The sequence below is a fragment of the Cherax quadricarinatus genome, chromosome 21 (assembly GCF_038502225.1).
Source record: "Cherax quadricarinatus isolate ZL_2023a chromosome 21, ASM3850222v1, whole genome shotgun sequence".
Lineage (NCBI taxonomy): Eukaryota > Metazoa > Arthropoda > Malacostraca > Decapoda > Parastacidae > Cherax > Cherax quadricarinatus.
The window spans coordinates 33,084,066-33,109,964 of record NC_091312.1 but is presented as its reverse complement, the minus strand read 5'-3'; the positions used below and the strand labels follow the sequence as shown (position 1 = coordinate 33,109,964).

Here is a 25,899-nt window from a genome sequence, read left to right as displayed (position 1 = left end):
TTCTTAACATTATGTTTGAATTTTATTAACACAATGTTTGTCTCTAAACATTAGGTTTTTGTCTTATTAACACTATGTTTGTTAGTGTTTCTTAACATTATGTTTTTGTCTTATTAACACTATGTTTGTTAGTGTTTCTTAACATTATGTTTTTGTCTTTTTAACACTATGTTTGTAAGAGTTTCATAACATTCTGTTTGTGTCTAAAAAGATTATTTTTGTATCTCTAAACGCTATGTTTGAGTGTTTTAATGTTATATTTGCGTTTGTCACCATTATGTTTATGTCTCTTAAAGTTCGGTTTATGTCACTCAGCATTGTGCTCAAGTCTCACAGCATTGTGTTTACAAGTGTATTTAAGCAGCATGTTGATGTAGCATCAGTCTGTGACATCGCACCTTCAATATTTACATATACTCTCAGCGTCCCAGTAACACAACTGTACGACACACTTACCGTTAAAAGGCAACTAGGCTTTTTTTTTTCCTCCCGCTGTGCCAACTCACGTTGACCTTATGACGGCATTTGCACCAGCAAGGTTGTTACGTTAACCTCGTTAGTTTATCACTCTGAAACGTTAACCATTTTAACTACCAGTGATGGTAGTGGATGAGTCTATCCGTTACCGCCAGTTAGTTCATGCGTCTTACTATTATCACTAAAGTGTCGTTGAGTCTAGTACATACGAGCACTAGCGGTGCATAAGTCTATCAGCACTAGGTGGATAAGGTTAACTAGCAGCTCTAGGCAGTGGATAAGTCTAACTACCATCAATAGAGTCTAACCACCAGCAATAGGTGGTGGATATGTCTAACTACTAGCACTAAGCAATTACCGAGCCTAACTACCACTAACTTCCTAGACTAACTATCAGCATTAAGGAACAAGCAATTCACTGCATATATACTGGCTACCAAGTATTAAATTTTAATAGCCTGCCACTTTTAAAATTTATTTAATGTGATTTAAAATTTATTTATTTTTTTCATATATGAATATAATATAATAATATTACGCGACGTCTGCCAACTTAAAATGTATTTAAACTTGAATTTCAAATTAGTATTCAGTTCATGGTCTCAGTATTATTAATAATTATATACTGAAAATGTGCATTGTTAATATTGTTGAAGGCATATACACTGAGAGGTGTGTATTACTTAGTGTATATACACTGAGAGGTATGTATTACTTAGTGTACATACACTGAGAGGTGTGCATTACTTAGTGTACATACACTGAGAGGTATGCATTACTTAGTGTATATACACTGAGAGGTGTGCATTACTTAGTGTATATACACTGAGAGGTATGCATTACTTAGTGTATTACACTGAGAGGTGTGCATTACTTAGTGTATATACACTGAGAGGTGTGCATTACTTAGTGTATATACACTGAGAGGTATGCATTACTTAGTGTATTACACTGAGAGGTGTGCATTACTTAGTGTATATACACTGAGAGGTGTGTATTACTTAGTGTATATACACTGAGAGGTGTGCATTACTTAGTGTATATACACTGAGAGGTGTGTATTACTTAGTGTATATACACTGAGAGGTGTGTATTACTTAGTGTATGTGCAGAGGGGTATGCATTTAACTGAGTATATTTACTGAGAGATGTGTATTTATCAGTGTACATGAACTGAGAGATGTGTATTTATCAGTGTACATGAACTGAGAGATGTGTATTTATCAGTGTACATGAACTGAGAGATGTGTATTTATCAGTGTACATGAACTGAGAGATGTGTATTTATCAGTGTACATGAACTGAGAGATGTGTATTTATCAGTGTACATGAACTGAGAGATGTGTATTTATCACTATATATACAATGAGGTGTGAATCTTTCAGTGTATATGCACCGAAGAATGTGCATTTATCAAAGTATATGCACTGAGAGACGTGTATCAATCAGTTTATAAGCAATAAGAGATGTGCAGCTCTCAGTGTATGTACACTGAATGACGACAGATACTGTCTGTAAAAGAATCTTTAACTGAAGTAAAGTTTCGGTCTGTCAAACTCTATATCAAGTCACGACCTGATGACGATCATAACTTATCGAAAGACTAATCCGGTGAGAGCTCGTCTTTCAGTGTGTTTCCTTCACTACTGTCGTCAGAACTCCATATAGCTCCAGCATATACACTGAATTTAATCCTTATTTTAGGGTATATATGACTGGGTACCCTAGAGGAGGGTGTTCTTCCTGTATGGCAGACAGTGATAAACTACACCAAGAGAGGAAATTCAGTGTGAGTGTTGAGGGAAGGTTAAACACTCTGGTATTTTTTTATATTTTATTAATAAACTACACAGTTAACAAAAACATACAAGGGACAAGACATGAATGTGAAGAACATACAGGCGAATACATCGTGATTACGTATAGCAAGTACAATAACGGGAAAAAAGAATTACAACATACACTGGAATATTTTTGCAAAGTTAGATACAGCGAGAGGTGTCTATACCGCTGTGTATATACGCCCACAGTTTGTTTTAATACCTATTTTAAGATTTCAATTATCTTTAATGGTGATGTGCAGTTTATTTACAGCCGTTTTATGTCTCTTCTTCCAATAAACCAACCACCATATTTTGGAAATTCAGCAATATCTATTTACTTCCACTAATATATATGGACTATCTGAGCGTGTTGAAAGTTTGCCGTCTAAAAAGCATATACAATTTTGTATTGATAATATTGATAAGAATCTGTAAAGGAAGTAATTCCTGAGAATAGCAAGAGCCAAATATTTGGAAGGAAATTACTGTCATTATGGTAGTGTTTTCATTCACAGAATGAATGACACTGACCAATAAAAAAAAAGGTCCCTTGAAGCAAACACTGAATTAAAACAATTAACTTTGAATATAAAGTAGACTTTATTTTTAAATGGTTGGGAGATGACCAGACCAAGTCGTCTATGTGCTACAGATGTGTGGTAGTGTTGGTGGTGACTTGAGGTGGTGTTGGTGACGTGTGGTGGTAGTGGTGGTGACAGGTCAGACCAGGTCATCAGTGTCGTGGAGGCGGGTGTGAGTAGTGGTGGTGGTCACGGCTTGAAGATTCACTTCGTCCTCCTCAGTCGCCGTCATCTGTAACCCAGTAATTATGCAGTCATGTAGTTTAATTGCTTAACTCTGCACCTCCATAACCATCCTCTGAGCGGAATTCAATAAATTACAGAGGCACAGTACAGGTCCAGGGACTGGGTCCCAAAGTTTTCATAGCTAAGAGAGTTACACTGGTCATGAGCTAATTGCAGATTAATAATTTGATAATAGTCGCAATAAGTTGTTTAAACTGATATAAATTCAGCCACAAAAATATTACAGTGTAGCTTATAAGCGGTTATGAGTTACCTATAATACCCAATATTTTAGCAAAGCATGGTTGAAGTTAGATAAATTTTAGTGATTATGAGTTTTTGCAATAGGCAAAGTCGGAGTATTTTTCCCTTAATGACTGGTTATATGCCACTGTGGATCAAATACTTTGACACATCTTGAAAAAATTATGGGTAAATTTTCTCTGAATTCTTGAAATTTTTGGCATTCAGCACATAATGGCAATAGTTCTTTTGGCAATGTTTGCATTTAGTTAAGTCTACATCACTTAGTGATGTAGACTCAGCCGAAGCCCAGCAGTAGTGACATTCAAAAGTCTTCTGATATTGTTGGTTCCAACACAGGTACGTGGGCGCCTCCTGCGTTACAGAATGATGACTGATGGACTGACTGATGTCGGTCGCCCTCAGTCCCAAATCAATTAATTTTTCGTATTATTGCCCTTAAACTGCCTGTGGACAACCCAAATCTGTACTCTGCTCCAGTTTTGATGACATATGCCTTTGCCAATTCATCAGTTCCAGCATGCATTGGAAGACCAATATGATAGGGAATCCACACAATGTAGACCCTGACTCCACTGCCTACAATTCTAGCATATTTGTATATGGCTTCTGTGGTGAGCATGTCACACTTAACAGTCGTGTATTGTTTGGCACCAGTGAATGATAATCACAATTAAAGTTTCTTCTTCAGATATGTGAGCACACTGAGTGCAAGAAGTATACCATAGAATTCAGTCTGAAGAGTGAAGCCCAATTATTGAGACTTGCTCCAATTCCCATACAATTTCCATGACAATAACGGCACTATCAGGTTTCGTGGACGGAACCATCAACATATATAATTTGTTGGAGAATTTAAGGTATTAGTAGAATTTAAGGCATCGTTCTTGGCTTCAGATTAAGATTTAATTGTGATCTAATTAGGCCTTATAAGGGAAAGTGAAGGATTGTGATTTGGAAAGAGGTAATTTCTTATTGTGCTAATAGGTGTCATTGTTGCCTTACTTGACACAGAACGTGTATTTGATTCATTTGATTCATGTATTTGATTCATTTGATTCATGTATTTGATTCATTCAGTTATAGTTTTTTATGATCCTTTTCTAGACGTGATCTCTTGTGGGAAACAGTCAGCTTGCAACAGTTTATGTGCAGGAATTTGAATAAGTTTTCCTGAGTATATTAACATCAATAAAGACATTCGTTTCAGCGATACGATGTGTGCTGCTTATAATATTAAGTTCTTAATGCATATTTAGAATTTTGGTGGTACATTGACATTCTAGGATGATCCTCATCTTATCAAAACATCATTTTCAAAACATACATTATACTATTTGGCAACGAATTTAGAAGACACTGAAGTTATAATTGAAGATGTTTTGGTGGTATTGGAGGCGTTAAAAAAAAAGCCGAGGCTAAGCCCAACAACTTACAGTGAGAGCGTAAGAGCGGACGACGACCATGGCGCAACACAAGCCCACAAACACAACACTGATGATGGCAAAGAGAGGCCACGTGTGAAAGATGAGGATGGAGTCGATGGCAAACACGCTGAGATCAGTCATCAACATCACACTCCTCATCCACAACCATCCCATCACCAGATGGCGACGACTCTGTAAATGAAGTTTTATGTAGGACATTTAGCGATTTTTTCATAGCTTGTAAAACAGGGATTCGTTCTGACACTTTCCCAGTTCCATATATCTTGACTAATGCTTACCAAGAAAATAAGAGCTTATCATACATGCAGTTTATCAGGAACCAGGACAAGTGTTTCCTGACCGGGGTCTCAGTCATATAATGACTCGCAGCAGGAGCTTTCGGTCATCTGACCGAGGCCGTCCGCTGGCTTACCGGTCCACCCCTTTAAAAATTATGGTTATAATTATAATCATTTTTTAATACCTACCAAACGGTCACACACACACATGCACACACACACACACACACACACACACACACACACACACACACACACACACACACACACACACACACACACACACACACACACACACACACCTTGAGCAGTTCAAACACCAAGGACATCACATATGAGAGGCCCCTAGGAGCTAGTGACCACGTAGAGTTACAAGTGGAGAGGGTAATAGGAGTTGAATGAGAAAAGCCAGACTATAAAAGGGGGGACTACATAGATTTGAGGAACTTCCTACAGGAGGCTCAGTGGGACAGAGAACTGGCAGGAAAGTCGGTAAACGAAATGATGGAATACATAACAACAAAATGTAAGGAGGCAGAGGAAAGGTTTGTTCCCAAGGGCAACAGACATAATGGGAAGACCAGAACGAGCCCCTGGTTTACCCGACAGTGTAAGGAGGCAAAAACTAAGTCCACTAGAGAATGTAAAAAGTACAGAAGCCAAAGAATACAGGAAAATAAGATTAGTCGAAGAGCCAGGAACGAGTATGCACAGGTAAGGAGGGAGGCCCAGCGACAGTATGAAAATAACATAGCATCGGAAATCAAGTCTGACCCGAAACTGATATATAGCTACATCAGGAGGAAGACAGTTAAAAACCAGGTGATCAGGCTGAGGAAAGAAGGTGGGGAACTCACAAGAAACGATCACGGGGTATGTGAGGAGCTCAACATGAGATTTAATTAAGGAAGCATTTACAGTAGAGACAGGAAGGGATCTGGGAAGACAGCACAGAGGGGAACACCAACAGGAAATATACCCTCAAGTGTTGGATGAAATACAAACAACAGAGGAGGAGGTGCAGAAGCTCCTAAGTGATCTTGATATCTCAAAGGCGATGGGTCTGGACAACATCTCCTCTTGGGTACCTAGAGAAGGACCAGAGAAGCTGTGTGTGCCACTAATCACAATCTTCAATACGTTCCTTGAAACTGGGCAACTACCTGATATATGGAAGACGGCAAATGTAGTCCCCATTTTTAAGAAAGGAGACAGAAACGAGGCACTAAACTACAGACCAGTGTCTCTGACTTGTATAGTGTGCAAAGTCATGGAGAAGATTATCAGGAGGAGAGTGGTGGTGCACCTGGAATGGAACAAGATTATAAACGATTACCAGCACGGATTCATGAAAGGAAAATCCTGTGTCACAAACCTTCTGGAGTTCTATGACAAGGTAACAAAAGTAAGACACGAGAGAGAAGGGTGGGTTGATTGCATTTTCCTGGACTGCAGGAAGGCCTTCGACACAGTTCCTCACAGGAGATTAGTGTAGAAGCTGGAGGATCAGGCGCATTAAACAGGAAGGGCACTGCAATGAATCAGAGAATACCTGACAGGGAGGCAACAACGAGTCATGGTACGTGATGAGGTATCACAGTGGGCGCCTCTGACGAGCGGAGTCCCACAGAGGTCAGTCCTAGAACAAGTGCTATTTTTGATATATGTGAATGAATTGATGGAAGGCATAGACTCAGAAGTGTCACCGTTCGCAGATGATGTGAAGTTAATGAGAAGAATTAAATCAGATGAGGATCAGGCAGGACTACAAAGAGACCTGAACAGGCTGGACACGTGGTCCAGCAACTGGCTTCTCGAATTCAACCCTGCCAAATGCAGTGTCATGAAAATTGGTGAAGGGCAAAGAAACCGCAGACAGAATATAGGCTAGGTGGACAAAGACCGCAAACCTCACTCAAGGAGAAAGATCCTGGGGTGACCGTAACACCGAGCACGTCTCCGGAGGCACACATCAACCAGATAACTGCTGCAGCATATGGGCGCCTGCCAAACCTGAGAAAAGCGATCCGATAGCTTAGGAATCGTTCAAGACACTGTACACTGTGTACGTCAGGCCCATACTGGAGTATGCAGCGCCAGTTTGGAACCCACGCCTGGTCAAGCACGTCAATAAATTAGAGAAAGTACAAAGGTTTGCAACAAGGCTAGTTCCGGGGCTCAGGGGAATGTCCTACGAAGAAAGATTGAGGGAAATCGGACTGACGACACTGGAGGACAGGAGGGCCAGGGGAGACATGATAACAATATACAAAATACTGTGTGGAATAGATAAGGTGTACAGAGACAGGATGTTCCAGAGAGGGGACACAGAAACAAAGGGTCACAATTGGAACTGAAGACTCAGACGAGTCACAGGGATGTTAGCAAGTATTTCTTCAGTCATAGAGTCGCCAGGAAGTGGAATAGCCTAGCAAGTGATGGAGTGGAGGCAGGAACCATACATAGCTTTAAGACGAGGTATGACAAAACTCAGGAAGCAGAGAGAGAGAGGACCTAGCAGCGATCAGTGAAGAGGCGGGGCCAGGAGCTGAGTCTCAATCCCTGCAACCACAATTAGGTGAGTACAATTAGGTGAGTACACGCTGACCCGAAGTTGTTGTGCAGCCACATCAGGAGGAAAACAACAGTCAAGCACCAGGTAATCAGGCTGAGGAAGGAAGGAGGGGAGATCACAAGAAACGACCGTGAAGTATGTGAGGAGCTCAACTTGAGATTCAAAGAAGTGTTCACAGAGGAGACAGAAGGGACTCCAGAAAGACAGAGAGAGGGGGGATCACCGTCAAGTGTTGGACACAATACATACAACCGAGGAAGAAATGAAAAGGCTGCTAAGTGAGCTTGATACCTCAAAGGTGATTGGGCCTGATAACATCTCTCCATGGGTCCTGAGAGAGGGAGAAGAGGCGCTATGTGTACCACTAACAACAATTTTCAACACATCTGTCGAAACAAAACGACTACCTGAGGTATGGAAGACAGCAAATGTCGTGGTAAGGTGTTAGAGTGGGCACCTGTAGCGAGCGGGGTTCCACAGAGGTCAGTCTTAGGACCGGTGCTGTTTCTGGTATTTGTGAACGACATGACGGAAGGAATAGATTCTGAAGTGTCCCTGTTTGCAGATGATGTGAAGTTTATGAGAAGAATTCAATCAGATAAGGACCAGGCAGAATTACAAAGGGATCTGGAGAGGCTGCAGGCATGGTAAAGCAACTTGCTCCTGAAGTTCAACCCCACCAAATGCAAAGCCATGAAGACTGGGGAAGGGCATAGAAGACTGCAGACGGAGTACAGTCTATGGGGCCAGAGACTAAAAACTTCACCCTAGGAAAAAGATCTTGGGGTGAGTATTAACACCAGGTATTTCTCCGGAGGCGCACATCAACCAAATAACTGCTGCAGCATACGGGCGCCTAGCAAACCTAAGAACACAATTCCGACATCTTAATAAGGACTCATTCCTTGGCTAGCGCAGGGTTCTTATTGATCAATACCACTCGTTCGTGGCTACAATAATATATATATATATATATATATATATATATATATATATATATATATATATATATATATATATATATATATATATTTCAAGTCGGCCGTCTCCCACCGAGGCAGGGTGACCCAAAAAGAAAATCCCCAAAAAGAAAATACTTTTCATCATCATTCAACACTTTCACTTCACTCACTCATAATCACTGTTTTTGCAGAGGTGCCTAGAATACAACAGTTTAGAAGTATATACGTATAAAAATACACAATATATCCCTCCAAACTGCCAATATCCCAAACCCCTCCTTTAGAGTGCAGGAATTGTACTTCCCATTTCCAGGACTCAAGTCCGGTTATATAAAATAACCGGTTTCCCTGAATCCCTTCATTAAATATTACCCTGCTCACACTCCAACAGCTCGTCAGGTCCCAAATACCATTCGTCTCCATTCACTCCTATCTAACACGCTCACGCACGCTTGCTGGAAGACCAAACCCCTCGCTCACAAAACCTCCTTTACCCTCTCCCTCCAGCCTTCTCCAGGACGACCCCTACCCCGCTTTCCTTCCCCTACAGATTTATACGCTCTCCATGTCATTCTACTTTGATCCATTCTCTCTAAATGACCAAACCACCTCTACAAACCCTCTTCAGCCCTCTGACTAATACTTTATTAACTCCACACCTTCTCCTAATTTCCACACTCCGAATTTTCTGCATAATATTTACACCACACATTACCCTTAGACAGGACATCTCCACTGCCTCCAACCGCCTCCTCGCCGCAGTATTTACAACCCAAGCTTCACACCCATATGAGTGTTGGTACTGCTATACTTTCATACACTCCCTTCTTTGCCTCCATAGATAATATTTTTTGCCTCCACATATACCTCAATGCACCCCTCACCTTTTTTCCTTCATCAATTCTATAATTAACCTCATCCTTCATAAATCCATCCACTGACACGTCAACTCCCAAATATCTGAAAACATTCACTTCTTTCATATTCCTTCTTCCCAATTTGATATCCAATTTTTCTTTATCTAAATCATTCGATACCCTTATCACTTTACTCTTTTCTATGTTCACTTCCAACTTTCTACCTTTACACACACTCCCAAATTCGTCCACTAACCTTTGCAATTTTTTTTTAGAATCTCCCGTAAGCACAGTATCATCAGCAAAAAGTAATTGTGTAACTTCCCATTTTGTATTTAATTCCCCATAATTTAATCCCACCCCTCTCCCGGACACCCTCGCATTTACTTCTTTTACAACCCCATCTATAAATATATTAAACAACCATGGTGACATTACACATCCCTGTCTAAGACCTACTTTCACCGGGAAGTAGTCTCCCTCTCTTCTACACACCCTAACCTGAGCCTCACTATCCTCATAAAAACTCTTTACAGCATCCAGTAACTTACCACCTATTCCATATACTTGCAACATCTGCCACATTGCTCCCCTATCCACTCTATCATATGATTTTTCTAAATCCATAAATGCAATAAAAACTTCCCTACCTTTATCTAAATACTGTTCACATATATGCTTCAATGTAAACACTTGATCTACACATCCCCTACCCACTCTGAAACCTCCTTGCTCATCCACAATTCTACATTCTGTCTTACCTCTAATTCTTTCAATAATAACCCTACCGTACACTTTTCCTGGTATACTCAGTAAACATATTCCTCTATAATTTTTACAATCTCTTTTGTCCCCCTTCCCTTTATATAAAGGGACTAAACACGCTCTCCGCCAATCCCTAGGTACCTTCCCCTCTTTCATACATTTATTAAACAAAAATACCAACCACTCCAACACTATGTCCCCCCTGCTTTTAACATTTCTATCATGATCCCATCAGTTCCAGCTGCTTTACCCCCTTTCATTCTACGTAATGCCTCACACACCTCCCCCACACTCACATCCTACTCTTCTTCACTCCTTAAAAATGGAATATCTCCCTGGCCAGTGCATGAAATTACTACCTCCCTTTCTTCATCGACATTTTAAAGCTCCTCAAAATATTCTTGCCATCTACCCAATACCTCCATATCTCCATCTACTAACTCCCCTACTCTGTTTTTAACTGACAAATCCAATAGTTCCCTAGGCTTTCTTAACTTGTTTAACTCACTCCAAAATTTTTTTTCATTAAAATTTCTTGAGAGTGCCTCTCCCACTCTATCATCCGCTCTCCTTTGGCACTCTCTCACCACTCTCTTCACCTTTCTTTTACTCTCCATATTCTCTACTCTTCTTATAACACTTCTGCTTTGTAAATACCTCTCATAAGCTACCTTTTTCTCTTTTGTCACACCCTTTACTTCATCATTCCACCAATCACTCCTCTTTCCTCCTGCACCCACCCTCCTATAACCACAAACTTCTGCCCCACATTCTAATACTGCATTTTTAAAGCTATTCCAACCCTCTTCAACATCCCCCCACTACTCATACATGCACCAGCCGACCTTTCTGCCAATAGTTGCTTATATTTCACCCGAACTTACTCTTCCCTTAGTTTATACACTTTCACCTCCCTCTTACTTGTTGTTGCCATTTTCCCCTTATCCCATCTACCTCTTACTCTAACTGTAGCTACAACTAAATAATGATCCGATATACCAGTTGCCCCTCTATAAACGTTTACATCCTGGAGCCTACCCATCAACCTTTTATCCACCAATACATAATCTAACAAACTACTTTCATTATATGCTATATCATACCTTGTATATTTATTTATCCTCTTTTTCATAAAATATGTATTACTTATTACCAAACCTCTTTCTACACATAGCTCAATTAAAGGCTCCCCATTTTCATTTACCCCTGGCACCCCAAATTTACCTACTACTCCCTCCACAACATTTTTACCCACTTTAGCATTAAAATCCCCAACCAAAACTCCCCACGCATTCACTCAACATTTCCCAAAATCTCTCTCTCTCCTTTATGCTTCTCTCTTCACCAGGTGCATATACGCTTACTATAACCCACTTCTCACATCCAACCTTTATTTTACTCCACATAATCCTTGAATTAATACATTTATAGTCCCTCTTTTCCTGCCATAGCTTATCCTTCAACATTATTGCTACTCCTTCTTTAGCTCTAACTCTATTTGAAACCCCTGACCTAATCCCATTTATTCCTCTCCACTGAAACTCTCCCACCGCCTTCAGCTTTGTTTCACATAAAGCCAGGACATTCAGCTTCTTCTCATTCATAACATCCACAATCATCTCTTTCTTATCATCTGCACAACATCCACGCACATTCAGACTTCCCACTTTGACAATTTTTTTCATCTTATTCTTCTTGCTATCTTGGCTTAAATAGCAACACTCATCTTGCCATATATGACAAGTGAAAATTTGTGTATGCAATAATTTCACCAAAATCATTCTGAACCTAGCGAAAAAAATATATTTCACTGTGTTTGTTTAGTATTAAATTATTGTAAACAAATCTAAAATATATTTCGTTCGGTTAGGCTAAAATAAATTGCGCTTGTTATAATAAGGTTAGGTAAGTTTTCTAAGTTCGTTTTGGTGCAAAATTATATATTTTTACATCAATAGTAATGAAAAAAATATATCTTTAAACGTGTAAGAGAAAATTTTAGAAAGGACTTAATTTTAAATGAGTTCTTGCTAATTGACCAGTTTTACATATTCGGCACGACGTATATATATATATATATATATATATATATATATATATATATATATATATATATATATATATATATATATATATATATATATATATATATATATGAGTAGTGGGGGGTTGAAGAGGGTTGGAATAGGTTTAAAAATGCAGTATTAGAATGTGGGGTAGAAGTTTGTGGTTATAGGAGAGTGGATGCAGGAGGAAAGAAGAGTGATTAGTGGAATGATGAAGTAAAGAGTGTGATAAAAGAGAAAAAGGTAGCTTATGAGAGGTATTTACAAAGCAGAAGTGTTATAAGAAGAACAGAGTATATGGAGAGTAAAAGAAAGGTGAAGAGAGTGGTGAGAGAGTGTTAAAGGAGAGCAGATGATAGAGTGAGAGAGGCACTGTCAAGAAATTTTAATGAAAATAAAGAAAAATTTTGGAGTTAAAACAAGTTAAGAAAGCCTAGAGAACGAATGGATTTGTCAGTTAAAAACGGAGTAGGGGAGTTACTAGATGGTGAGCTGGAGGTATTGGGTAGATAGCTTGAATATTTTGAGGAATTCGCAAGAGCAGGTGAAATATACACAAACACTGATCTCTGGCTGAAGGAGACTCGAACCTACGAACCTTGGAACAAGGTACGCAGTGCTATACCAATCTACCCACACTGGACAATACCTTGGCGTGCAGCTTGCATGCTGTAAGCCTTCTTCCTGAAAGCTGGCTGCCTTGGATCAATGTGTAGCGCAAGCTGCACGCCAAGGTATTGTCCAGTGTTGTTAGATTGGTAAAGCACTGCGTACCTTGTTCCAAGGTTCGTAGGTTCGAGTCTCCTTCAGCCAGAGATCAGTGTTTGTGTATATTTCGCCTGCTCTTGCGAATTCCTTGCATATATATATATATATAAATATATATATATATATATATATATATATATATATATATATATATATATATATATATATTTCTGGAGGAAGCAGTGTCAGGAGAGGGTTTCGGGGGGTCAGTGCCTTCCTTGGTCCGCTCCGTGACCAGGCCTTAGGGTGAATCAAGGCCTGATTAACCAGGCTGTTACTGCTGACCTCACGCAAACCGACGAACAAATCACAGCCCGGCTGGTCAGGTACCGACTTTAGGTGCCTGTTATGCGCTTTCTTGAAGACTACCAGGGGATCTATTGCTAATCCCCCATATATATGCTGGAAGGCAGTTGAACAGTCTTGGGCCCCCTGACACTTATTGTATTGTCTCTTAGCGTACTCGTGCCGCCCCTGCTTTTCATTGGAAGGACGTTGCCTCTCCTGCCGAGTCTAATGCTTTCGTAGGGAGTGATTTTCGTGTGCAGATTTGGGACTAGTCCCTCTAGGATTTTCCAAGTTTATATTATCATGTATCTTTCTCGCCTGCATTCCAGAGAATACAAATGAAGGGGCTTCAATCGTTCCCGGTACTTATGCGTGCCGTGAAAGTTCTCTGTGTATTCTCCAGGTCTGCAGTTTTGCCTGCCTTGAAAGGGGCTGGTTAGTGTACAGCAGTATTCTAGCCTAGAGAAAACAAGAGATTTTGAAGGTTTTCATTATCCATGTGGAGAAATTTTCTCCAGGAGGGGCGTATCAGCCCCCATCAACCCCTTCAGCCCCTTCAGCCCCTTTCAGCCCCGAGGGGCCCAGCCCTCTCAGAAGGGGCAAGCGTCTTGTTTACTGCTACAGTGAGTAATTGATCACAGATGCCATACGAGTATGCGACGTGGTCAAGTTGACCGCTGCTCCTTGCTGTGCAGTGTTGCAAAGTGTAGTTTAATAAGAGACAGTACATCTCTTACTTTAGCAGGACAATTAAGGAAAATCCTGCTCCCTCCTTATTACCATAGTAAAGATAGTGGACATTGTTGTCTATGCTTAAGACAGCAAGAATCAAACCTTCTGCTTTGCTTCATCGAGGAAGTGGCAAGGAAGCAAAAGTACTAGGTCAGCATTTTCTTTGTGCTAGGGGAGTGACGGCATGGGGCGCTGTGGCGTCTTCAGATTACTTTTGACTCTACTGAGAGTGACACTGACGCCAGGATAACCAACAAAGAACAACGATCTGTGCGTTAGTGTGAACAAAGTGTCTCACAAAACCCAATAAACACTTAAGAGAAGTGTGATCAGCTTCTCTTGTGATAAGATTGTGAACAATAAAGACAAATCTTGTGGAACATAGTGTACCAGTGTGCATTTCCTAGACAATGGAAGACGTGGACATCCAAGGACACTTCAGCTTCTATCAAGTCACCGATACCTGTCGAAGGTGTGAAGAACACCATAGCTCACGTTACAAGAGCAAGGTATGTTACGAATTTCTTGTAGTACGGGGGACTGCGCAGTACTTGAGTCGCAAGGAGTTTGTAATCAACCTATAGTCGGCAGTAAGGTGTGGACTTTTGAGTCCAAACAAGTATGTAATTTGTCAGCCATCAGTGAATGAAATATGCTGACATAACACCCCCTAGGGGTAATTTATAATCTTACAAATTATAAATCTTTACAGCCCGTTGAAAGATGGTTTCGACAGCTTCTAGACCTCGTCTGCAGGGGCGGCTGTGTAGACGATTTGCTGTCTTTTATCAGCTAAGTGTTCACTATATTTATATTTATAAATATCTTAGCTGGTAATGCCATTTCTCAACAATCCATCCTATCATTTTCCTTGCAGATGTGGTAGATACATTGTTGTGATCTTTGAAAGTGAGATGATCCGACATTATTACTCCTAGATTCTTTACATTAGTTGCTAGCTGTATTGTGTAGTTGGAATTTGTTTTATACTCTGATGCAGTTTTAATTTCCTAGAGTTTTCCATAGCAGAGTAATTTCGATTTGGTTTATGACCACTTGGAGACTTGCAGTGTCTTCGATTTATGACGCTGTCATGCAGGTTAGGGTGTCAACTGCAAAGGAAGACACGGTGCTGTGGCTTACATCTCTGTCTATGTCAGATATGAGGATAAGTAACAGGAACAGAGCTTGTCACTGTAACCGCCTCAGACTTTGTTTACTATTACTCTTTGTGTTCTATTTGTTAGGATGTTATAGATCCATCTACCAACTTTTCCTGTTTTTCCTTTATCACACATTTTGTGCGTTATTTCATTACGATCGCATTTATCGAAGGTTTTATTTGTCCTCTAGAGCATCCAAGACCATGCCATAGTGTTCCAGTAGTTGAGATAGGCAGGAGCGACCTGTTCTAAGCCAGTGCTGCCCTTGGTTGTGTAACTTATGTGTATCTAAGTGGGTGGTGATTTTGCTTCTTAGAACCCTCTCAAAGATTTTTATGACGTTAGTGCTATCAGAATGTAATTCTTTGCAGTTATTCTACTGCCACTAGGTAAAATTGGTCAATTAGCAAGAACTCATTTAAAATTAAGTCCTTTCTAAAATTTTCTCTTATACGTTTAATTAAAGATATATTTTTTTCATTTATGTAAATATAAAAATTAATAATTTTGTTCCAAAAGAACATTAACAAAAAAAAGGCACAATACCGTGACTGGAACAATACACAAATAACTCGCACGCTCTCTGCCAATCCCTAGGCACCTTACTCTCTTCCATACATTTATTAAATAATAGCACAATCTACTCCGAAACTATATTATCTACTTTTCACATTTCTGTCTCTATCCCATCAATCTCAGCTGCTTTACCCCCTTTCACTCTACCCACTGCCTCACACACACCTTCCCCACACTCACAACTGGCTCTTCCTCACTTCTACAAGATGTTATACCTTTCTGCCCAATGCACGAAATCACAGCTTCCCTATATTCTTCAACATTCAGCATTTCCTCAAATTATTCCCTCCGTCTTCCCGATATCTCTAATTCTCTATCTAACAACTATCCTCTCGAATTTTAGATGTCAAATCCATTCGTTCCCCAGGATTTTTCAACTTATTAATCTCACTTCAAAACATTTTCTTATTCTCAACAAAATTTGTTGATAGCATCTCACCCACTGTCTCATTTGCTCTCCATTTACATTCCTTCCCCACTCTTTTAACCTCTCTCTTTCTCTCCATATACTCCTCCCTTCTGGTAAAAACCTCTCATATGCTAACTTTTTCTCTCTTACTACTCTTTTATCTCATCATTCCACCAGCCGCTCTTCTTCCCTCCCGCACCCACTTTCCTGTAACCACAAACATCTGCTGAACACTCTAACACTACATCCTTAAATCTACTCCATAACTCTTCAACCTCATTGCCTATACGATCACTAGCCCATCTTTCTTCCAATAGTTGTTTATATCTTACCCTAATTGCCTCCTCCCCTAGTTTATAAAGTATCTCGCTCTTACTTCATGCTTCTATTTTCCATGTATCCCATCTACCTTTTAATCTCACTGTAGCTACAACTAAAAAATGATCTGACATATCTGTGGCCCCTCTATAAAAATGTACATCCTGATGTCTACCCAACAGTCTTTTATTTACCAATACATAGTCCAACAAACTATTGTCATTACGCCCTACATCATATCTTGTATACTTATTCATTTACACCTGGCACCCTACACTTACTAACCACACCTCTAAACGCTTCTCCCTCTTTAGCATTTAGATCCCCTATTACTCTCTCACTTGGTTCAAAAGTTCCTAAACGCTCGCTTAACATCTCCCAAAATCTCTCTCTCTCTCTCTCTCTCTACTCTACACTCCTCTCTTTTCCAGGTGGATACACATTTATTATAACCCAGTTATTGCATCCGACCTTTGTTTTAATCCACATAATTTGAATTTATACATTTATATTCCTTCTTATTCTTCCATTACTGATCCTTCAACATTACTGCTACTCCTTGATTAGCTCTAACTTTTTCAGATACTCCTAATTTATTCCCATTTATTTTTCCCCACTGAAATTCTCCTACCCCCTTCAGCTTTGTTTCGCTAGGACAACCGACTTCTTTCATTTATAACACTGACAATCATCTCTTTCTTATCATCTGCATTACATCCATGCACATTCAAACAGCCCAGTTTTATAAAGTTTTTTCTTCTTTTCTTTAGTATTTTATACAGACGGGGTTACTAGCACATTGCTCCCGGCATTTTAGTCGCCTCATACGACACACATGGCTTATGGAGGAAAGATTCCATTCCACTTCCCCATGGAGATGAATGGAAATACAAAGAACGAAAACTATTCAGAAAAATAGTTAAAAATTCAGATCGGTATGTACACATATACTTGTACATGTATATGTAGTGTGACTAAGTGTAAGTAGAAGTAGCAAGACGTACTAGTGTTCTTACGTGTTTATGAGACAGAAAGAAAAAGATACCAGCATTCTTACCAATATGTAAAACAACTACAGGTTTCTGCTCCACACGCAGTTGGCAGGACGGTAGTACCTCCCTGAGAACTTCCGTCTTTACCACTGGTCTAGTGATTTCTTTCCCAAAAAAGCAGTGGCCCAGAGGTTTCCCTGGGAAATCTCGAGCCAGAGGCCGATTTAGCTAGGTTATCAGCCTGGTCATTGCCAAAGATGTTACGATGACCAAGTACACTTTGTTAGTCATGGCTAAGAGGGAACAAACCTTTGTTAGTCAAAGCTAAGTGGAAACCAGTCTTTGTTAGTCATGGTTAAGAGGAAACGACCCTTCATTAGCTATGACTGAGTGAAAACGAACCTTTGCTAGTCATGGCTAAGTGGAAACGTACCTTTGTTAATCATGAATAAGTGGAAATGAACCTTTATTAGTCATGGGTAAATGGAACGGACCTTTTTAACTCCGTAGATAAGAATGGAAGTGATGACGATATGAGCCAGTAACTCCAAGATTCTTCCCACCATATCTGTGGAGACATGCTGATTACTGTATAGTTACACCTACGTTGAGAGAGAGGGAGAGAATTGAACAAAAACTTAACTGTACATACATTATTCTTGTGTCATTTATAGCAATATACAGCAAATAATTTTTCGCAGTATACCAATACATTTGATTATTTTTGGCTTAATTCATTCAGTAAATACTGACCTGGAAACTTCATATGAACCAATAACAGAATTATCGAGACGAAGCAAGCAAGCTGAAAAAAAAAATCTATATTTTTAGGGGTGATAGGTTAAATCAGTGGTTCCCAAACTTTTTCAGCTTGTTACCCAATTTAACATTCCACATAAAGCATGTTACCCATTTCACAAAATGTTATTATTGATATATATGGCTAAACGTGAACGTATACAGCCTCGCATACTCTAATCCTAGCAAAACCATTGAAAACTTAAGAACCACACATACATTATATATAAAATTAATAATAGCTACAAATTCACAGTAACAGTGGGTAAATACTAACTATACTGCACAGGGCAGTACACATACATACCAGCTTATGTCTACCTCGGCTGATGCTCACAGATAAACTGACAGTGTGAAATAGAGGCAGCCTCAGGAAGTGAGTGACGCGTACTGGCCAGGTCTATCTGGGCTACTGAGTGACTTTTGTCCTGAAGCATACTTGTCAAAATACTTTTGGGTATCCACACACTTAGCTATATATTTCTTTTCTAATACTGTATATTAGTTTTTGATATTTATTGTTATTTGGTTTAACTTTATTACTTTCTTATAATAGGTTTACTTTACAACTTTATATACCAAGACAAAGTAAAACAATCCTCATACCGGGTACCGCATTGTTTTCTCGATTTTCAGAACTAACTTTTTTTCTGTCGCCCCTCCATTACCCCCCAAAAATGGTTAAATTACCCCCAGGGGGTAATTTACCCCCAGTTTGGGAACCACTGGGTTAAATAGATCATTTTAAATATTAACACATGTTTCCTTCCTCATTTAGGAAGAGTGATTCAAAAAGAAAACTCAGTTTCTCTGTAACTTGTTTCCTAGCTTTCTTTAGGGAATATCATAGCCATGCTAGAGTGATCGGCTCGTAACTAAAAGTAGCAGGTACATCAGCTGTTTTGTTGAGGTTATCTTCTTCACCTGTGATTACTTGGCTCACGAGTTATACATTAATGCTTAACAATCCAAAGATCTAGCCAAGGTGTGAACTCTGGTCCACAGAGCAGTACCGACCGTCAGAGCCAACAATCCTTGTTGTTAACACCAGCAGCAGTCACCATACCAGAAACAATCACTGTTAACAGCATCACTCACTATCTCAAGGGAGGCGATGATATAGACTCCTCTCTTGAGTGAACAGCAGCAGCAGCTGTCCACCACCAGCCAGGGTCTTCCCCTCAACGTGCAACACTCCATCTCTAGAAGATGGTGACGGCGCTCTCGCAAGAATCTCAACACCTGCAGAGCAAGGTTAGCGGAATTATAAATATCTTACTTTTTATGCAAATCTTACAAGCTTGCCTTATAAAGCAACGAAAAATGTATTAATAAACTGAATTTATTTAATATTTAAAAACAATTAATACGTATCAAGAGTATATATATATATATATATATATATATATATATATATATATATATATATATATATATATATATATATATATATATATATATATATATGCAATAAGATCACAGTAAACAGGTGATTTCAGAATATGCAAAACAACCACTCTGAAAGAATAGAGAAATTCCAAGCGCTTTCGTGACTACTCACATTATCTAGGAACATAGTTCCTTGATAATGTGAGTAGTCACGAAAGCGCTTGGAATTTCTCTATTCTTTCAGAGTGGTTGTTTTGCATATATATATATATATGTATATATATATATATATATATATATATATATATATATATATATATATATATATATATATATATATATATGTCGTGCCGAATATGTAAAACTGGTCAATCAGCAAGAACTCATTTAAAATTAAGTCCTTTATAAAATTTTCTCTTATACGTTTAAAGCTATATTTTTTCATTAATGTTAATGTAAAAAAATTTAATTTTGCTCCAAAAGAATCTTAGAAGAAAACTTACCTAACCTTATTATAACAAGAACAATTTATTTTAGCCTAACCCAACTAAATATATTTTAGATTTGTTTACAATAATTTAATACTAAACAAACACAGTGAAATATATATATATATATATATATATATATATATATATATATATATATATATATATATATATATATATATATATACTAAACAAACACAGTGAAATATATTTTTTTCGTTAGGTTCAGAATGATTTTGGCGAAATTATTGCATACACAAATTTTCGCTTGTCCTATATGGCAAGATGAGCGTTGCTATTTAAGCCAAGATCGCAAGTTCTGCCTATTCGGCACGACATATATATATATATATATATATATATATATATATATATATATATATATATATATATATATATATATAGAGAGAGAGAGAGAGAGAGAGAGAGAGAGAGAGAGAGAGAGAACTTGAGTATGCTCCACTTTCTTGGTTTGCCTGCCCCCCCATCTCATCTGCGACTGCTTGACAGAGTAGAGAACAGAGCAAGACGTCTCATCTCTCGCCTGGACCAGTCCTGAATAGATCTTTCATTTCAGCAGAGCGTTCAACACAGGAGAGATGTGAGTGGCCTTACTGTTATGTACAAGGCCAACACTTGGTACCACACTTGGCTCCACTTCGAGGACAGCGAGAAGCAAACTACTACACCACCTCCAGAACATCACTTCATCTAAGATCATTTTATCCCCAGAATGACTCGAGTCTGGAACATATTCATACAGCATAATAATACCAACGAGATCAAATCAGTTAATCAAATGAAAATGCTGGCCCAAAGATGGCTCCAACTTCATCCTGATCTGTACTTGTATGTTTCCTAACAATAAAATGGCTTTCCAATGAACTGATGTAGGTAACAGCTCTTACCTTGTCAATAAAGTTAAGAGTCCTTTAACTTGCCAATAGCTTGTCAATAAAATACTTCTTCTCTTATGCCAAATCTAAGGGAAAAACATCCAGTATTGGGCCCCTGCTTAGGCGAGATGGGACATACACAGATGACAGCAAAGAAATGAGTGAGTGAGTCACGAAATCGTAATGACACGATTGCATACAAACCATACCAATCGGAAATAGGAAAATATGGATTATAGTGTCACATGGAGAGTGCCGGTGGAGAAACGGTTACCGTGGGAAATAGACCTGACCAGCACTAGTGAATTATTGCCGGATGTCGACACAAGTGGAAATAAACAAATATCGATCTATCTATAAGTAATATAGTGAGTGACAAGGATATATATGTGCAGTGACATAGTGAACTAAATTGTAGATAAGAGTAATCTTAATTATCCCCAAGTATAGCGTACAATATATAGTGTAGATAGGGGAATATCTTACAAGCGACTGGCACTAGCGAACTATTGCCAGAGGTCCAGTGAAGTGTTAATAACGGATAAGTAACTACTATAGTCATAAGATATGAAACGAGTGGTGGTAGCATTGAGGTGCAGGGAATCACAGCATACATAAATTGAGCATACAACCGTTACCTCTACTAAACAGGAAATAATCTTTTCCATAGAAGTGTAGGGTAAAGTCCTTTCTAAATCTAAACTTATTAGCGTAGGCCTAGCTGCTGTGTAAATAATAAAACAATGATCCCAGTATAACGCAGTGAAAAGTGTATTTTGAAAGAATACAGTGTATATCCTTGAGATAACCAGTGTACAGCACTACATAAAAGGAATTTAAATAATAATAATAATAATAATAATAATAATAATAATAATAGTAATAAAAAAAATAGTGAACTGTGGCAGTGTGGGCAAGTCTGCCCGGCTCACACCCACCCTACACCCACCACCCACCCTACACCACCACCCACATACTGCAAACTTGGTTTGTATAAATACATCTTGCATATTACTGGTACCAGCAAGAGAAAGGTAAAGTGGAAATCAGTTTTCTTCCGTGGCATACAGTGTGTAGTAGGATACAGACAGGATGTCAGCACAGCATATCTGTGGGACATGTAAAAAAATCCTTGGAAGGAAATCCAGAATCACATGCAACCTATGCTCTTCCAAACACCATATCTCTTGTACTAGACTAAATACAGCCTCAAAAAATGACCTCGAACTAGCAAGGTGCTTCTGGTTGTGCAATAAAGATGTAGAACTTTGGGCAGGTATCAGAAAGGTACTAAGGAGAGTAATAAATGATAAAAATAATCAAGAAAACAAGGATGACCTCTTGGATAGTCTACCAAAAATATATAAAACATGGGAGCAAGAGATAGTGTATCAAAAAATGCAGAATGTCCATACCACAACAGATGACTCGAAACTATCTAGTCACCCACATGGTGCTAAGCCAGACCCATCCCCCAGTCATAGCACTAATACCCACAGTGCTGGTGCTGGCCCAGGCTCCCCCAGGCATAGCACCAATACCCACAGTGCTGGTGCTGGCCCAGGTTCCCCCAGTCATAGCACTAATACCCACAGTGCTAGTGCTGGCCCAGGCTCCCCCAGGCATAGCACTAATACCCACAGTGCTGGAGCTGGCCCAGGCTCCCCCAGGCATAGCACCAATACCCACAGTGCTGGTGCTGGCCCAGGCTCCCCCAGTCGTAGCACTAATACCCACAGTGCTGGTGCTGGCCCAGTCCCAGCCACTGACCCAGACCCAGCCCCAGCCCCCAGCCCCAGTGCTGACCCAGACCCAGCCACCAGCCTTACTGCCAGCCCAGACTCTCCTAGGGACACTACCCAAACCATCACAAAAACAGTAAATATACAACCATCATTGCACAAGACCGTGGCCCACAGTACAGATGTTGGAGAGGAGTCTCCTCCTTCTTCCTCTACTGGGGAAAGTAGATGGAATCCAGGACGGGGTGGCCCTGGCTTGGATACTGAGGATTATAGTGCAGTCCCAGAACCTGCAGAAATTGACAACACACCTCCCAACAATTCTCAACCAAAGGTGAATTTGTGCAAATATTATGCTTGGGGCATCTGTAAGCATGGAATAACAGGGGAAAAAAATGGGACATGCAACTTTGACCATCCCAAAAAATGTAGCGACCTCCTGTCTAAAGGAGTGTGTCGTTCTTCTTCCTGTACTTTCTTTCACCCAAAAATGTGCCACTCCTCGGTCCTCCAGAAGCAGTGTTACAACATCGAGTGCCCTGCATACCATCTAAAAGGGACCAGGAGGCACAGACCCCACAAGACAAACAATAGTAGCTACGACAACCCAACTCCAGGTGATATTTTAGTGGCAGGAAACGAAAAAAGAAAATGGAAGGAAATAACAAAAATAGTCCACCACCTTGGAGCCTTGTTGGACTGGAGGCGCAGCCAGTGGCCACCCATGGCCCTCCAGAATTACAACTACTGATGCCAATAACAAAATCCCCCCAACAAACACAGAATACAACCTCGTTCATATTTGCTAATATACAGGGCCTTAAGCCATCCACCAACAACAAAATACCTTTTATCAGTGGACTTCTAGTGGAGTCTAATGCAATGTTTGCAGCCTTCACAGAGACTCACACAAAAGATCACTTTGACAGTGAAATATGGATAAGTGGTTACAACCTTTTTAGATGCGACAGAAAAAACAGGCAACAAGGGGGGGTTGGCCTGTATGTCAAAGAGTCCCTTATCTGCACGGAGTTGCTGAACACCACAAATGAGGTAGTTGACGTTCTATCAATAAAGATCGAGAACCAAAACCTAGTCATTGTGGTTGTATAAAAGCCACCTGATGCAACCTCACAACAGTTCAAGGAACAGCTACTGAAAATCGATTACTGTTTGGAAAACCTTCCAGCTCCATCCCCAAACATCTTACTGCTTGGTGATTTCAACCTAAGGCATACAAAATGGAAGAATGTAGCAAATAATGTTATAGCTGAAACAATCCCCGGAGGTAGCGCAGATGAAAGGTCACACACACATGAGCTACTAAGTCTCTGCGAAAAACACACCTTAAGCCAGCAGATAGTGGAGCCAACAAGACTAGAAAACACACTTGACCTTATCTTCACAAATAATGAGGACCTGATAAGAGACATAAGAATATCAAAAACAACTAATTCCGATCACAATCTAATCGAAGTCCAGACGTACATGCATAGGGGTCCTGAACAGCAGAATGCATGTACCTGTGAAGGTGTCTTCACAAAATACAATTTCAACAACAAGAAAATCAACTGGGACCAGGTAAACCATGTCCTAAACGAAACATGTTGGGAAGATGTCTTAAATGACATGGATCCAAACCAGTGCCTTGAAAGGATCAACTTCCTGGTAGCCGAAGCATGTTCTAGGCATATTCCCCTAAGAAAGAAGAAGAGCAGGAGTAAACTGGAGAGAAAAAGACGCTCCCTCTACAGAAGACGACGAAGAGTCACTGAGCTCCTCAGGAGTGCTAGAATATCTGATACACGAAAGGAGGCGCTGACCAGGGAAGTGGAAACTATCGAACTTAAGCTAAATGACTCTTACAGGAACCAGGAGAGGCAGGAGGAGCTTAAAGCTATTAGTGAAATTGAAAGAAATTCAAAATATTTCTTTTCATATGCCAAAAACAAGGCAAATACCACATCTAGTATCGGGCCCTTACTCAGACAGGATGGGACTTACACAGATGACAACAAGGAAATGAGTGAAATATTGAAATCCCAGTACGACTCTGTGTTTAGTGAACCACTAATCGGTCTGAGGATCGACGACCCAAATGATTTCTTCATGAATGAGCCTCAAAACTCCATAAATGTATGCCAGATTTCCGACATTACCCTAACTCCGATAGATTTCGAAAAAGCCATTGACAACATGCCTATGCACTCAGCCCCGGGCCCAGACTCGTGGAACTCTGTTTTCATTAAGAACTGCAAGAAACCCCTCTTGCGTGCCCTAAGTACACTATGGAGGAGGAGCTTGGACATGGGTGAAATTCCACAGTCACTTAAAACAACGGATATAGCCCCACTCCATAAAGGTGGCAGCAAAGCATTAGCCAAGAACTATAGACCAATAGCTCTGACGTCCCACATCATAAAAATCTTTGAAAGAGTGCTAAGAAGCAGGATTGCAAATCACCTGGATTCCCAAAATCTGCACAATCCAGGGCAACATGGGTTCAGGGCAGGTCGCTCCTGCCTCTCACAACTACTGGATCACTATGACATGGCCTTGGATGCACTGGAAGAAAATCAGAATGCAGATGTAATATACACAGACTTTGCAAAAGCATTTGACAAATGCGATCATGGCGTAATAGCCCATAAAATACGTTCTAAAGGAATAACTGGGAAAGTGGAGAGATGGATCTTCAACTTCCTAACAAATCGAACACAAAGAGTAGTGGTCAACAGAGTTAAATCGGAGGCTGCCATAGTGAAGAGCTCTGTTCCACAAGGCACAGTACTCGCCCCCATCTTATTCCTTATCCTCATATCAGACATAAACAGAGATGTACACCACAGCACCGTATCATCCTTTGCGGATGATACTAGGATCTGCATGAGGCTGTCATCTGCTGAGGACGCGGTTAACCTCCAAGAAGATATAAACAAAGTTTTCCAGTGGGCAACGGTAAACAATATGATGTTCAATGAGGACAAATTCCAACTACTCCGTTATGGAAAACTGGAGG

General features: G+C 39.8%; 1 protein-coding gene across 2 annotated transcripts in view; it reads right to left on the bottom strand.

Annotated features, from left to right (window-relative positions):
* Window positions 1-2,297: 2,297 nt before the first annotated feature.
* The window catches only part of LOC128689151 (uncharacterized), a 37,683-nt gene continuing 14,081 nt past the window's right edge, over window positions 2,298-25,899 (bottom strand). For both annotated transcript variants that reach the window (XM_070087364.1, XM_070087365.1), the window contains exons 2-6: window positions 19,464-19,607; window positions 18,321-18,372; window positions 18,062-18,135; window positions 4,807-4,989; window positions 2,298-3,113 (exon numbers count right to left, since the gene is read on the bottom strand). In XM_070087364.1, coding sequence (XP_069943465.1) covers window positions 3,021-3,113; window positions 4,807-4,989; window positions 18,062-18,135; window positions 18,321-18,372; window positions 19,464-19,607 — 546 coding nt within the window. In that variant the 3' untranslated portion in view covers window positions 2,298-3,020. The remainder of the gene's footprint in view (window positions 3,114-4,806; window positions 4,990-18,061; window positions 18,136-18,320; window positions 18,373-19,463; window positions 19,608-25,899) is intronic.